Source organism: Miniopterus natalensis, chromosome 2 (genome assembly GCF_054644295.1).
Source record: "Miniopterus natalensis isolate mMinNat1 chromosome 2, mMinNat1.hap1, whole genome shotgun sequence".
NCBI classification, from domain to species: Eukaryota; Metazoa; Chordata; class Mammalia; order Chiroptera; family Miniopteridae; genus Miniopterus; species Miniopterus natalensis.
The window spans coordinates 70,321,569-70,337,085 of NC_142082.1; the positions used below are offsets into that span (position 1 = coordinate 70,321,569).

General features: G+C 35.8%; 1 protein-coding gene across 1 annotated transcript in view; it reads left to right on the forward strand.

Moving 5' to 3' along the window:
* Nucleotides 1–14,283, forward strand: part of WBP4 (WW domain binding protein 4) — a 32,816-nt gene extending 18,533 nt beyond the window's left edge. The window contains exons 9-10 of the mRNA XM_016205399.2: nucleotides 1,826–1,989; nucleotides 12,999–14,283. Of these exons, the coding sequence (XP_016060885.1) occupies nucleotides 1,826–1,989; nucleotides 12,999–13,209 (375 nt within the window). The 3' untranslated portion in view covers nucleotides 13,210–14,283. The remainder of the gene's footprint in view (nucleotides 1–1,825; nucleotides 1,990–12,998) is intronic.
* The last annotated feature ends 1,234 nt before the right edge of the window (nucleotides 14,284–15,517 follow it).

The window sequence follows — 15,517 nt, forward strand, 5'->3', positions numbered from 1 at the left end:
CTCAAGCCCCAACCCAGGATCGAGCCTACAACTGAGGTATGTGCCCTTGGCCAGAATCCAAGCTGGAACCCTTCAGTCCTTGGGCCAATGCTCTCACCACTGAGCAAAGAGGGTTGGGCAAGGAAAAACTACTTTTTTTTTTTTAAACATATCTATTGATTTCAGAGAGAGGAGGGGAGAGGAAAAGAGAGAGATGGAAACATCAATGATGAGAGTCATTGCTTGGCTGCCTCCTGCATGCCCCCTACTAAGGATTGAGCTTGCAGCCTGGGCATGTGCCCTGACCAGGAATCAAACCTCAGTCTCCTGGATCATAGGTCGATGCTTAACCGCTGCGGCACGCCCGGCCAGGCATGGACAAACTACTTTTAATCTATCATATATACCATTAGGTGGCTTAATATGGGCATACCTTGTTTTATTGCACTTTGCTTGACTGCACTTCACAGATATTTCGTGTTTTACAAATTGAAGGAAAGACCCTCCACCAACAAAAAGATTACAAGACTCACTTTATTGCAGTGGTCTGCAACTGAACTCTCAATATCTCTGAGGTATGCCTGTATAGTGAAACCAAAATCATTAGTTTTGAAGCTCACAAAACTGAGGCTAGGGAATTTTTAAGCTCTAGGATGATGACAATAATTTCAATAGGGAGAACGATGCCAGAATTGCCACAGTTATCAGTGAATATAGAGTAGTGGCCAGAAGTCATTAGATTATATATGGAGGAACGGAAGAGAACTGTATAGAAGGTGGTGTTGTGAACCTCAGAAGAGGAGGCATTTAATTGCATGAGAATCAAAGTAAAAAGTATCATGACCTTAGTAAAAATGTTTTATGAGAAAAATGTCACGGCCTAGAAACAATGAAGATTGCTAAGAGAAAGCAGATACTGACTCCTAGTCCTGTGATACCAGGAGCACGAGGGAATGAGTTAATATCCATTCAAAGAATTGCAAACAAAACAGCATCCCAGGACTGCCACCCACAGTTGTGCAGTTGCAAAGAGGCTTAAGTCTAGTCCCTATTCCACTTGCTAAACTGGGGTCACAGGGCTTTGTTATCCCAGATGAAGGGGTGCCATAGAACCACCAGCCCTATCCAGGGATTCTCATGGGTGCTGCTTTTACCTCCAGGATGTGTCTTCTAATTTTATGTAGCTACCAGTTATATAGGACAGTAAAGTTCTGGCATTGTACTCAACATAAAGACAGATTTCAGAGTTCTTTAAGTAGATAAGGAGAGTAGAAGGGTCCAGTGACATGGCATTAAACTCAAAAGGAGCACAGTATAAAGGAAGGTCAGTGTTGGATGTGTAAGGAAGGAGAGAGAACAGAAAAGAGGATAAAAAAGGCCAGTGTATGTCTTTAATTGCAGAACATGAATAGATCATGTTCTGTTTTAAAAAGCAGCCTTGGCTATGGTGTGTGATTTTAGATGTGATGAAAAACCTAATCTTTGTACATTTGTTTTATGTGCAAATTTAAACTGTTTAAGTGAGTTAATATATTATTGTTTATAAATCCGTAATAAGACTCAAAGAAATGTTTAGTTTTTTAAAAATATACCTTTATCGATTTCAGAGAGAGGAAAGGAGAGTGAAAAAGAGAGAGAGAAAAATATCAATGATGAGTCATTGGTTGGCTGCCTCCTGCACATCCCCTACTGGGGATCAAGCCTGCAACCCAGGCATGCGCCCTGACCGGGAAGCAAACTGTGATCTGCATCATAGGTCAATGCTCAACTGCTGAGCCATGCTGGCTGGGCAAGAAATTTTGTTTCTGTCGTGGTAGTATGATATTTTTTGACTTTGATATTTCAGGAAAAAAATAAAAACAGTGATAAAGGAACTGAACCAGAAAAACAGAAAGAAAAAAATAGCCAAGAGCAGAATTCATCAGGTTCAAAGGAAGAAAAATTCAAAGCTCATAAAAAATCAAACCCATATGGAGAATGGCAAGAAATTAAACAAGAAGTTGAGTCTCAGTAAGTACCTGAAATGAGATCCCACTGTTATAAGCATTTTATGTCCAGTACTTCAATAAATTATAGTCACTACTTTGAAGGATAAAGTGTTCATTAAAAGTGTAGCTTATTTCTTTTATTTCTAGAGCAGTTGCATTTTTCTAATGTTTTAAAATGTGAGTTAATGGTTACTTTTAAAAGTAAGCTAATGATTGTTTTTATTTCTTCCAAAACATGACATTTCTATTGACCACTCATTTACACATTAACTCAATTATGCATACACAAGCATTCTCACATTATCGTTACCCTATGAGTGAAATAAGTATCTGCATGTTCAGTAAATGCTGCATATGAAACACCTGAAAGCAAAATGAAAAGCTGTTGCTGTCTTCAAAATGACGTATGACAGAGTTTAACAAAAGTTTTTAAGCCAGTTTCAAAAAAGAGTTTTATCAATTGAACAAGATCATGGTGAGATGTTACCTGGTTTATATTATTAGTTTATGTGTTTAAATCAGTTGTTATCTTAGAAGCATTTATACCGTAAAAGAAGCTGTCACTTCTAGCTTCACAGATTAGTGTTTCTTAACTGCTTAAAATATCTTCAGGTGAAAAAAAAAAAGTATCTGCTAAATAAATTAGTTAAGCAGTTATTTTCCAGCACATTAATTCTTTGAAATGGTAATATAAGGTGACTAGTCTGTTGATACTTGAAATTTATTGTTAAAACTATTTTAATGAAAAGGTTGTATTTTTTCACAAGATAGAGTAATGCAAGTTTTGGACTATTGTATATGCTATTCTAATTAGAATTGATTCCCTAGGGATAACACACATTAACATAGCTTACAGTACTACTATGAAAATTTTTCTAAGATGGATTCTACTCAAGATGGTGGCATAGGTAAGTGTGGTACAAGAATCCTCCCACAACCACATCAAAATTACAACTAAACTACAGAACAGCCTTCATTCAGAACTACCTGAAATCTAGCTGAACAGAAGTTTTACAAGTAAGGATGTGATGAAACCACACCAAGACTGGTAGGAGGGTAGAGACCTGGAACAGGCTGGTCCCAAACCCTAGTGTGGCAGGTAAAAATTGGGAGGGATAGCACGGCTGCAGAGTTCCCCTTGAGAAGCAAGGGGTACCAGCCCCACACCAGGCTGCCCACCTCAGGGTTCCATTGCCAGGAATGAAGTCACCATAACTTCTGGTTATAAAAACCAATGGTGATTGTGGCTCAGTGAGATGGAGGGCTGCTGGAGTCCCAGGCATTTCTCTTAAAGGGCCCATGCACAGACTTCGTTGGCTCACAGCTCCGACACTGGGGCAGCCGCTCAAAAGCTCCCGGGACATTTTGGGAGGAACTGAATTGTTTTCAATCAGGGCAAGAGCTGGAAGGGCAGCTTTCTCCCAGAGAGAAGTGCTGGCAGAGGCCATTGTTGCTTTGCTGAGCCTTCCCCACCACAGAGCTGGCAGTTGGTGCCATATCTGAGTCTCCACCAACCTGGCTATTACTGTTTGCCCTGCCCTGATTCCCTGAGACCCAGATCCACCCAAATTGCAGGCCCACCCAAGCTGTTTGCAGTGACTCTTCCAGATGAACAACCTGTCTTGGCTCATACTTCAGACTTTACTAAAATTTCTGAAACAAGCAGCATCTGGCCTCAGAATGCCCCTTAATCTCTCAATAAGTTGCCAGAGGCCCAGCACTAGCAGCAGCCACCAGCCTTGGTTCACAGATTGGTCTCACCTGGGCACCTCCAAGCCCAGCACAAGTAGCAGCCATCTGAGGATTGCTTTGTAACTCATGCCAGTGGCCCCGGGCAGAACACAGGCAGCAGCTGACTTTGTCCTACCCCTTCTGGGAGCCAGCATACCCTGTGCACAGCATCAGACCATGTCAGAGCACCACCCAACTACCCCCACAAGCAACACTCAAGGGGCAGACTCAGCAGGCTTCAGAACCCCACTGAAGTAAGTCCTGCTTCATGGTATTGGCCCCTTGCACAACTGATCCTCCACAGTGGTCATAGCCAGTCCTTGCAGCTGATCAACCTAGGGGTAAATAACTCCTAGTGACATGCCAACAACAACCAAGGCTCAGCTACAGCAAGAGGGTGTACACAGCTCACATGATGGGCGATCACCTGGAGATCCCAGCTTGGGTGATGAGGGAGGCTGTGTCACTGGGCCACACAGGACATCCACTATATGAGGCCATTCTACCAAGCCCAGGAGACATAGAACACAGGGAGGCAGCCAAAATGAGAAAAGGAACTTAAAGAACAAAGGAAAGATCTCCAGAAAAAGAAAATGGAGACACACAATTTACTAGATGCAGAGTTCAAAACACTGGTTATCAGGATGCTCAATGAACTTCGGGGAAGAGTAGATGAACTTAGTGAGAACTTCAACAAAGAGGAACCATAAAAACAACTAGAAAGCAAAAAAGTCAGAAATGAAGAATACATTAACTGAAATGAAGAGTACATTACAGAGTATCAACAGTAGAGTAGATGAAGCAGAGATCTGGAAGATAAGGAAGCAGAAAACACTCAATCAGAACAGAAAAAAAAAAATTCAAAACAAGGATAGTATATTTGGGACAACTTCAAGCATACCAACATTTGCATCATGGGGGTGCAAGAAGGAGGAGAAAGCAAGGAATGAAAACCTATGTGAAAAAATGATGGAAAACTTCACTAACCTGGTGAAGGAAATAGGCAAGTCCAGGAAGCGCAGAGTCTCAAAAAGGCCCACTTCAAGACACATCAAAAATAAGATGCAAAAGTTTAAAGAGAGAACCTTAAAAGCAGTTAGTTACCTACAAGTGAGCTCCCGTAAGACTGTCAGCTGATTTCTCAACAGAAACTTTGAGGCCAGAAGGAATTGGCAAGAAATATTCAAAGAGAGAAAAAGCAAGGATCTACAACCAAGATTACTCTACCCAGCAAAGCTATCATTTAGAATAGAGGACAGATAAAGATCTTCCCAGACGAGAGAAAACTAAAGGAATTCATCACCACCAAACCAGTATTACAAAAAATGCTAAAGGGTCTTTAAGAAGAAAATAAAATAAAAAATATGAATAATAAAATGGCCATAAATACATATCCATCAACAATTGAATCTAAAAAATGAACAAGCAGATCAGAAACAGACTCATAGATACAGAGAACATTTTGATAGTTGCCAGGTGGGAGGGGATTGTGGGGTTGGTTGAAAAAAGATGAAGGGATTAAGAAGTATAGGTTGGTATTACAGGATAGTCATGGGATGTAAAGTACAGCCTAGGGAATATAGTCAGTAATATTGTAATAACTATGTATGGTTACAGATGGGTACGAGATTTATCAGGATGAGCACTAAGTAGATTATATAATGTCTAATCACTGGGTTGTACTCTTGAAACTAATATTGTATGTCAACTGTAATTGAAAAATAAAAAACAAAATTGTTACTATTATGAAATGTTGAAATTGTATATATTAATGGAATATTAGGAAGTATGTATTTAATACATATTTAATACAGGGACCATGATAAACGTATTGACTGTGTATTTTGAAGTTGCAGAAATAATAGACGACATTACTTCAGACCTAAATAACTTCTTAAGTGATTTACAATAGGAAGATGATTCTACTATACCAGTATCTCATACTTCAAAGTTGAGATTTCTCAGATTTTGAGTCTTTTTTCTTGTGATAACTATATTTTAAAGCCATTCTCATTAAATTTTAACCTCTAAGCCAGTTCAATGTATGACTGATTGTGTCTGACTTCGTAACTAGATTAGCCTAATTTCTTAAGGATTTTTTTTTTTCTCTAAAAGTAACACATATGTTTATTATAGACAGTTTTTTAAAATGAAGAAAAGCATAAGAATAACTTTCTCAGCTGCCCAGAGATACTAACATTTTGAAGTATTTTCCCCAGTTTTTATCTTTTCCTTCTTAGCATTTTATTGTTAATATCCTATTTTGCTAACATTTTATAAATGATACTTTTAATTGCTATGTAATATTTAATCATTTAGGTGTGCATTGATTTTACTGAGCCATTCTCTTTCTGTTGACATTTAGGTTATTTCTACACTTTTTGTTTATATAACTTAACTCTGATTTTTATATGGATGTATTTACTCTGCACGTTTCTGACTATTTCTAGAAGTGGAATACCTATTTAAAGATTAGGAGCATCATAAAAATTTATACTTTATTAGCATTTTCTGAAAGTTCCTCTTCCATTGGATCGTCTCAGCATGTTTTTAGTATTCCATATTTCCATCCAAAAATGTTGTGCCTCTTTTTACTCAGGTCATCATGTATAATTTTACAGTTTTTGAACAGTGCCTAGCACATAATAGGTGCTCAGTAAAGGTTTATTAAGTACATGAATAAATTTTTATGTGTTTTGCTTTTAAAAAAAAAAAAAATGATTAAATCCATGTTTTATTTCTTTAGCCAGTAAATATGGCATGAAAAAACTTATGTGTTCAGTGTGCTGCTGAATTATATTGTTATTTATAATTTATTCTTTTGAGTCTTGGGTTTTCCATGTAGAAACTTGGAAAAGTTCCATGCAAATATTTTGTGATTTTTTTTCTTTTGATTTTATTCTCTATTTGTTTCATGTCCTATTTTAGTTAGATTTTTACACCCAGTGTTACATAATAGCAATGATAGTGGGCATTTATGTTTTGTTTCTCATTTCAATGGGAATGTCTAAAATTTATATTGAAGATTATATTGACTGTTGGCCTAAGATCGATCCTAAGTCCATTAGGTTATTTTTATGTTAAGGAAGTGTGCTTTATTTCTAGATTTTTTCAGGGGTTATTATCAGAAATTGATTTTGATAAGTTTCAGTAGTCATAGCTTTGCTCTGGGGAACAGTTTGGGGAATGGTGGTCTGTAGTTTAGTTTTGCTTTTCTTTGTAAAATGTGTGATATCTTTACCAGGTTTTGGTGTTTAACTTATGTTAAATAAAATGACTTAGGTAGTTTTTCATTTTTTAATGTTCTAGAATAGTTAATAGTTCCTCTGGGATTAGAAAGTTTAAAAGAAATTACTTGTAAGATCTGATCCTCAAGTTCTGGGAGGGAGATATAATTTTTTTATATATCTTTTTTAGTCTCTTGATTTCTATCTGTGTGACTGGACAAGCTGCCTTATCTCTTTGAGCCTCAGTTTCTTCGTTTGTAAAATAGGATAGTAGTAGTTCCTAATTAATTTCTAATTTATTATGGGGAATACATTAAAAAAGACAAATTAACTCATTTAGGACCGACCGTGTACGCCCTTGGTACCTAGTTCATCTCCTAAGATTTCAACTGTTATGTACTGCAGCTGTTCTTGGGGAAGAAGTGGCAGATGGGGATTATATCTTCAGCTACTAATTCTTGAGTACTAGTCAGTTTCAGTAACTTACATTTCCCCCTAAAATCTTGTATTTCATAAAGACTTTAAAATTTAAAACATGGTAATACATTAAACTTTCTATAATTTTTGTCCCAGCTTTTTGAAATATAATTGACATATAACATTGAGGAAATTTAAAGCATACGGTTTGACATATTTAACACATTGCAAAATGATTACCACCATAGTGTTAGCTAACAGCTCCATCATGTCACATAATTGTGTGTGGTGAGAACATTTAAGATCTAGTATCTTACCACCTTTGAGGTATATAATATAATGTTAATTATAATTACCATGCTATACATTAGGTCCCCAGAACTTGTTAATCTTACAACTTGAAGTTATAAGTTTGACTACTCTCCCCATTTCCCCTACCCCTCAGTCCCTGGTAAACACCAGTGTACTCTGTTTCTTTGAATTTTGGATTGTTCAGATTTCACATATAAGCGATAACATACAAAATTTGTCTTTCTCTGCCTAACTTATTTCACTTAGTAATGCCCTCAAGATCCATCCATGTTGTCACATGTGGCAGATTTCCTTATTTCTCATGGCTAAATAATATTGCATTTATCCATTGAAAGACACTTAGGTTGTTTCTATATTTTAGCTGTTGTGAGTAATGCTGCAATGAACATAGCTATGCAGATACTGCTTCAAGATCCTATTTTCATTCTTTCGTGTTTATCTCCTCTTCCCAGCACCACTTACTGAAGAGATATACATTCTCTATTGAATATTCTTGGCTCCCTTATCAAATATTAGTTGACCCCTATATTTGAGGGCCTATTTCTGGGCACTCAGTTCTGTTCCATTGGTCTGTGTGTGTTTATTTTTATGTCAGTACCATACTGTTTTGATTACTATAGCTTTGCAGTACAGTTTGAAATCAAGAAATATGCTTCTGACTTTGTTTTTCTCAGGATTGCTTTAGCCATATGGGGTCTTTCTGTAGTTCCACAAAAATTGTAGGTTTATTTTTTTCTGTTTCTGTGACAAGTGCCATTGGAATTGTTTTCACTAAAACATTGAATCTATAGATGGCTTTGACTGGTATGGATATTTTAGCAATATTAATTCATCCGATCCAGGAACATGAATATTTTTCTACTTGTTTATGTTTTCTTCAATTTCTTTCATCAGTACCTTATAGTTTTGTACAGATCTTTTGCCTCCTTGGTTAAATTCATCACTAAGAATTTTATTGTTTATGATGCTATTGTGAATGGGATTGTTTTTCTTCTTTCTTTTTTAGATGTTTTGTTCTTAGTGCATAGAAATGCAACTGATTTCTGTATGTTTTGTGTCCTGCAACTTTACTGAATTCATTGATTAGTTTAACCGTTTTCTTGTATAGTCTTTAGGATTTTCTATATATAAGATCATATCATCTGAAAACAATTTTACTTATTCGTTTCCAATTTGGATGCCATTTATTTATTTATTCATTCATTCATTTTCCTTTCCTGATTACTCTGGTTAGAACTTCCTGTACTATGTTAAATTAGAGTGGTGAGACTGGGCACCCTTGACTTGTTGTTCTTGATCTTAAAGGAAAGTCAATCTTTCAACATTAAGTATGATATTGTCTTGAATGGTCTTTGTGATGTTGAGCTGTGTTACTTCTATACCAAATTTGTTGAGCATTTTTATTGTAAAAGGTGTGCGTATTTTATCAGATACGTTTTCTGCATCTGTTGAGATTATCATGATTTTTATCTTTCATTGTATTGATGTGGTATATCACAAATGATTTACAAATGTTGAACCATCCTTGCATCCCAGGGATAAATCCCACTTTGTTATGGTATATAATCCTTTTAATGGTTCTTGAATTCTGTTTGCCACTATTTTGTTGAGTTTTGCAACTATATTCATCAGGGATATTAGCCCATGGTTTTCTTTTCTTGTATTGTCCTTATCTGACTTGACATCAGGGTAATGCCGGCCTCCTGTAATGAGTTTGGGAGTGTTCCCTTCTCTCCAATTTTTTGAAAGAGTTGAAGGGGGATTGGTGTTAATTCTTTAAATGGTTGGTAGAATTCACCAGTGAAACCATCTGGTCCGTGGCTTTTTTTTTTTTTTTTTTAATCCTCACCCGAGGATATTTTTTTCCATTGCTTTTCAGAGAGAGTGAAAGGGAGGAAGAAAGTAGGGAGGGGGGAGTGGGGAGAGAGAGAAACATCAATGGGAGAGAGACGCATCAACTGGTTGCCTTCTGCTTGTGTCCTGTCTGGGGGCAGGGAGGGAACCTGTAACCCAGGTAAGTGCCCTTAGCTGGGGATCGAACCCTCAACCCTTTGGTGCATGGGCTAGTGCTCTACTCACTGAACCACACTGGCTAGGTATGGTCCATGGCTTTTTTGTGTTGAGAGGTTTTTGATTACTGGTTCAGTATCCTTAGTTGTTATTAGTGTGTTCAGATTTTTTATTTTATCATAACTCAGTAGGTTGTATCCATTTTTTCTAGGTTATCCAATTTGTTGGCATGTAATTATTTATAGTAGTCTGTTGTTGTTTGTATTTCTGTGATATCAGTTGTAATGTCTCTTTCTGATTTTATTTGCATCTTTCCTTTTTTCTTAGTCAAGCTAAAGATTCATCAATTTTGTTTTTCTTTTCAATAAACCATCTGTTAGATTCTTAGTCTGTTCTAGTGTTCTTCTGGTCTTTATTTTATTTATTTCTGCTCTGATCTTTGTTGTTTTCTTTCTTATGCTAACTTTGGCCTTTGTTCTTTTTCTAGTTACTTGAGGTGTGAAGTTAGGTTTGAGGTATTTCTTATTCCTTACTGTAGGCATTTATCCCTATAAACTTTCCGTTTAGAACCACTTTTGCAGTATCCTATAGGTTTTGATATATTGTGTTTCCATTTCCATTTTTTTGAAAATATGTTTTGATTTCCACTTGGTTTCCCCTTTAACCATTAATTATTCAGAAGTGTGTTAATTTCCACATATTTTGAAATTTCCAGCTTTCCTCCTATTATTGATTTCTAGTTTCTTACCATTGTGGTTTGAAAAAGATACTTGGTATAATTTCAGTCTTCTTAAATTTGCTAAGAATTCTTTGTGACTTATATGATCTATCCTGGAGAATGTTCATGTGTGCCTGAGAAGAATGTATTCTGCTGTGATTGGCTGGAATGTTCCATATATGTCTGTTAGTTCCATTTGATATGCAGTATGTTCCAAGTCCAGTGTTTCTTTATTTTTCTGTTGGATGATCTGTCCAGTGTTGAAAATGGTTTATTGAGGTCCCCTATTACTATATTGCTGTCTGTTTCTCCCTCTAGATCTGTTAGTATTTGCTTAATATATTTAGGTGCTCCAATGTTGGTTTCATATATATTTACAATTGTTAATATCTTCTTGATGACCCCTTTATCATTATAGTGTAATGACTTTCTTTGTCTCTTGTTTCCATGTTGGCTTGGTCTGTTTTGTCTGAGATAGTTACTCCTGATCTCTTTTGGTTTCCACTTGCATAAAATACCCTATTCCATCCTTCGCTTTGAGCCTATATGTATCCTTAAATCTGAAGTGAGTCTCTTGTAGACAGCATATGGTTGGTTCTTATTTTTTTATCCATTCAGTCACTCTGTGCCTTTTGATTGGAGACTTCAATCCATTTAAATTTAGAATAATATTTGGGTTTACCAATGCCATCTTATTCATTGTTTTTTGTCTATTTTGTAGTTCCCTTTTTCCGTTTTTCCTCTCTTGCTGCCTTCCTTTGCGAATTGATGGTTATGCACAGCGGTATGCTTTGATTCCTTTCTTTTATAGCTTGTGAATCTATTTTAGGTTTTTGTTTTGTGATTACCATAATGCTTATATAAAACTTCATATATATATAAAATAGTCTCTTTTACACTAACAGTATATTTTAGTCACAAACAACATATTTTTGGTCACAAACAATATATTTTTACTTACTCCCCTTTTATGTTTTGTTTTTTTTTAAATATATCTTTATTGATTTCAGAGAGAGGAAAGGAGAGGAAGAGAGAGATAGAAACATCAATGATGAGAGAGTCATTGATCGGCTGCGAGCCCACAACCCGGGCATGTGCCCTGACCGGAAATCGAACCCCGATCTCCTGGATCCTAGGTCAACGCTCAACCGCTGAGCCATGCTCAGCCGGGCCCCCTTTTATGTTTTTGATGTCAGCATTAACATCTTTATATATTGTGTACCCATTAAATTGTTTTAGCTAGTCCTGTTTTTAATGTATTTGTCTTTTAACTTTTATACTAGAGTTAAGTAGTTAACACACAACCCTAATATAGTATTTGTGTATTCTGAACCTGCTTATCTTTACCATTTTTTGTGTGTATATTTTTATTTTAGTCATTAGCAGCCTTTCATTTCAGCTTTAAAAACTCCTTTCAGCATTTCTTGTAAGGCAGAATAACCTCAGATTTGTTTTTTTAGGGAAAGTTTTTATCTTGCCTTCATTTCTGAAAGATACCTTAATTGGCCAGGCATTCTTGATTAGCATTGTATTTCTTTCAACACTTGGAATATATCATCACATTCTCTTCTGGCTTGCATTGTTGCTGAGATATTCTCTGATAGCCTTATGAAATTCTCCTGTATGAGTAAAATTTTCTTCTCTTGCTGCTTTTTAAATTCTCTTTGCCTTTGATTTTAGACAGTTTTATTAAAATGTGTTTTGAAGAAAATCTTTTCGGATTGCAATTTTGAGGTCACCTATATTAGCTTCAACTTGGATGTAAAAATCTCTCCCCACTTTTGGGAAGTTTTCAGGCATTATTTGTAAGCTGTAGGAGGGGCAGGAATTGAGCTGGGCCTCAGAATTACTGACCAGGCCTGAAATATTGGCAGAATTCTCCATCTCCCATTCCTAATCTCTGTAGAACTCCTTTCTCTAAATAGGGAGAATATGTTATTCCCAACAGGTTTTATACTTCTAGCCACTGCAAAGTTAAACATAATGATCATTCTGGTCCATGTTCAAAAAGCTTGTGGATGGGAATAATGGGTGTGGCATGAGTTACTTGCTCTTTCATGGGCTGTTTATTATGTAGAGGGTAGAATACCATGATACGCTTATGTTAAGCAGGTACTGATCTCTGGACAAGTCAACTAAATATTTATACTAACCATGTGGATGGTTGAAGTTCCTTAGTAAAAGGGCACTAGGCAAACAACCACATGTAGTCTTTACTATACTAGGACATTGAGATTCCATGGTTTTCATCTTGTGCTTGCTGTGTGAGCCCCCAGAGTCCTTGTCAGTCCACGGTAAAACCAGCTTCCATAAATACCTCTCACTTATTCACCTACAAAACTTGTATTGTTAATCATACATAAGCACAAACATTTCCTTAGAGAACAAATGCTTTGTGCATTAGGAATAAAATAATAGATGGGACTTTTCCTGATGTGTCGACCTAACTAAGTGTTCAATATCTTATATAATGTATTTTAAAATAGTTTCTTACTCCAAAATGACTGACTTCTCACTATTAGAAAGACAATCTTGGGACTTTGGTTTACCCACCATTTATGTGAAAGTTTGTCTTGCTCTGTCAAGTAATCGTTTTATTTTTACTTTCTATTCCAGTGAAGAGGTAGATTTAGAACTTCCAAGCACTGAAAATGAATGTGTATCAACTTCAGAAGCTGATGTTGGTGGGGAACCCAAAGTGGTTTTTAAGGAAAAAACAGTCACTTCTCTTGGAGTCATGGCAGATGGAGTGGCCCCAGTATTCAAAAAGAGAAGAATTGAAAATGGAAAATCTAGAAATTTGAGACAACGAGGCGATGATCAATAATTGGAAAAGAGCATTTTGAACACTCTTAAAAGCTTCTCTGTGTTATTTCTAAATACTTTAATGCTAAAAATTTAGATTTATTCTAAATGTATTTTATGTGAATTTAAAATAAATCTTTTTTCATGTGAAATTTATTTTTGTTCCTAAAATGGAAGCCTACCACATTGCATTGTATTACAGTGTATTATGTTCAGTGTCTAAAAAATGCTAATTGTCATAAGATGCTATGTATCTGTTTTTTAAAACCTGGAAAAGCAAGACCTTTATTCCATTCTTACTCATATGAACATTCTTATCCTGCACTAAAAATGCATTACTTTCATACACTGATATTAACTGTTATCCAAGAAGTAAGAATCAGACCACATAAGAGAAGATTCACAGCCCACTGACAGATTCAGTTCTTAGAATCCTGTCAAAGGCTAATGTAGGAAGTATATGCATATTGGCTTATGTCACTCAATTTAAGGTCAAGGACCAAAAACAAGGACAGCAGCTCAGGTAGAGTGCAAATGGGACCGGGGGCACAAATGACTGTTTGCCCAGTTTAGTTCAAGGCAACAACCATTGCTTAAGCACTTTCACTTTGAGCTAGGTATTGATGTTAGGAACTGGGAATATGAAAGTAAGGCATATCCCTATTCACAACTTCACATTCTTCCGTAGTCATTTCCCCCCAGTCATGCACTCTGTTTAGCAGCCTTATTTATATATACTGGAAAATCTTTTTTAAGGTTTATTTAAAACTCTGTAGATGAAGGCTTGAACAAAAATAGTAAGGTCTCAGGCTTCAGTAAAAGTTTTTAGTGTTCCCTTCCTTACACAAATTAGAAATTTGTTTTCTGGTTAAATTTCTTAAATTTATTTTAAGTATTCTTAAAAAAGTGGACCATTCTTATTTAATCAATTTGAAGTAGATACTTTCTCTTTATTACTCCAAATTCTTAAAATTCTATTTTTTATAAATTGTACAGTATTTAACGTTTGTAGTAAATATTTGTCTTTTTAAGGTTACTTGTGTACATGTAAGAAAATGATAGCTTATTAAAAACTTTATGAAAGAGTAAATTAAAATTGGGGTGTTTTTGTTGTTTTTCTAATACATATCAGAGTCAACTTAGCATTGGAGAGAGTATTTGGAGGTTTGTTTTTCCATTTGTTTAATTTACTTATTTGGGTATTTAATGAATGTATAAAGAAGTATTTTAGGTTCTCTATAGCCCATTTGTCATCTAGCTAAGTAATGTATTTTGTTCCTTGATTCCTCAGTTGGAAAAGATGGTAAGATTGTAAATAGAATGCTGCTATATTTTACTCACATTTAGTTTATACAAAGTGCACAATTGAAAACATTTTTAAAACCACACCTCACTGTGTAAAGTGTTTCTCTTTATTGCATTCTTTTTATTTACTTATTTTTCATTGTCCTCACCTGAGGATATGTTTATTGATTTGGGAGACAGAGAGAGAAAGAGAAACATTGATCAGTTGCCTCTCATACCTGCCCTGACCAGGGATCAAGCCCACAACCTAGGAATGTATCCTGACTGGGAATCAAACCTGCAACCTTTCCGTGTGCCAGGCAGTGCTCCAACCAACTGAGCCGCCCAGCCAAGGCTCTTTGATGCATTCTTTAAACTAACTCTTTTACCTTTGTAATAAGGCAGCATTAGAAGTTCGAAGGTAAATCTCCTTAAACAAACTGATTTTAAAGGTTGCTCAGAAAAGACTTAACAAAAATTTTAGTAAATTGAATAGTAAAAAATAGTACTTTCCTATTTGCTTTGAAGGAGTAAGAAAACCTATCAACTTACATAGATTTTTTCAGAAGTTAAACGTTTGGTATGGTCATTTCTCCCTTAATTTTTCTATTTTATATATCTATATTTGTATATAGATATAGGTGGGAGGTTATAAAAGTTATATATTTTTATTATAAATATAAAAATACAGATAATAGCAAAATAAGTTTTAAAGTCCCAGTAATCTCCGACTCCCTTCCCCCGTGACCACCATGGGGATTTTTGTTTGGTTTTTCCTAAGGATGTTAACAATGGCAGTATGTGGGCAACCATTATGACACTTGGATCTATGAAGTCTGCTCTCTGGATGAAACATTCAAAGCATGATCCAAATAGCCAAAAGTGATTTTTGTTTTTTAATGCAGTTTTTATAAATTCTGAAAACTATACTGGGGGAACAACTCTACCTGATTTTTAAGTATTGAGAAACTATCATTAGAATAGTACGGTACTTGTTTATATAGGCATACCATACACAAACTAGAATCTGTTTCTGGTTGTCTCTG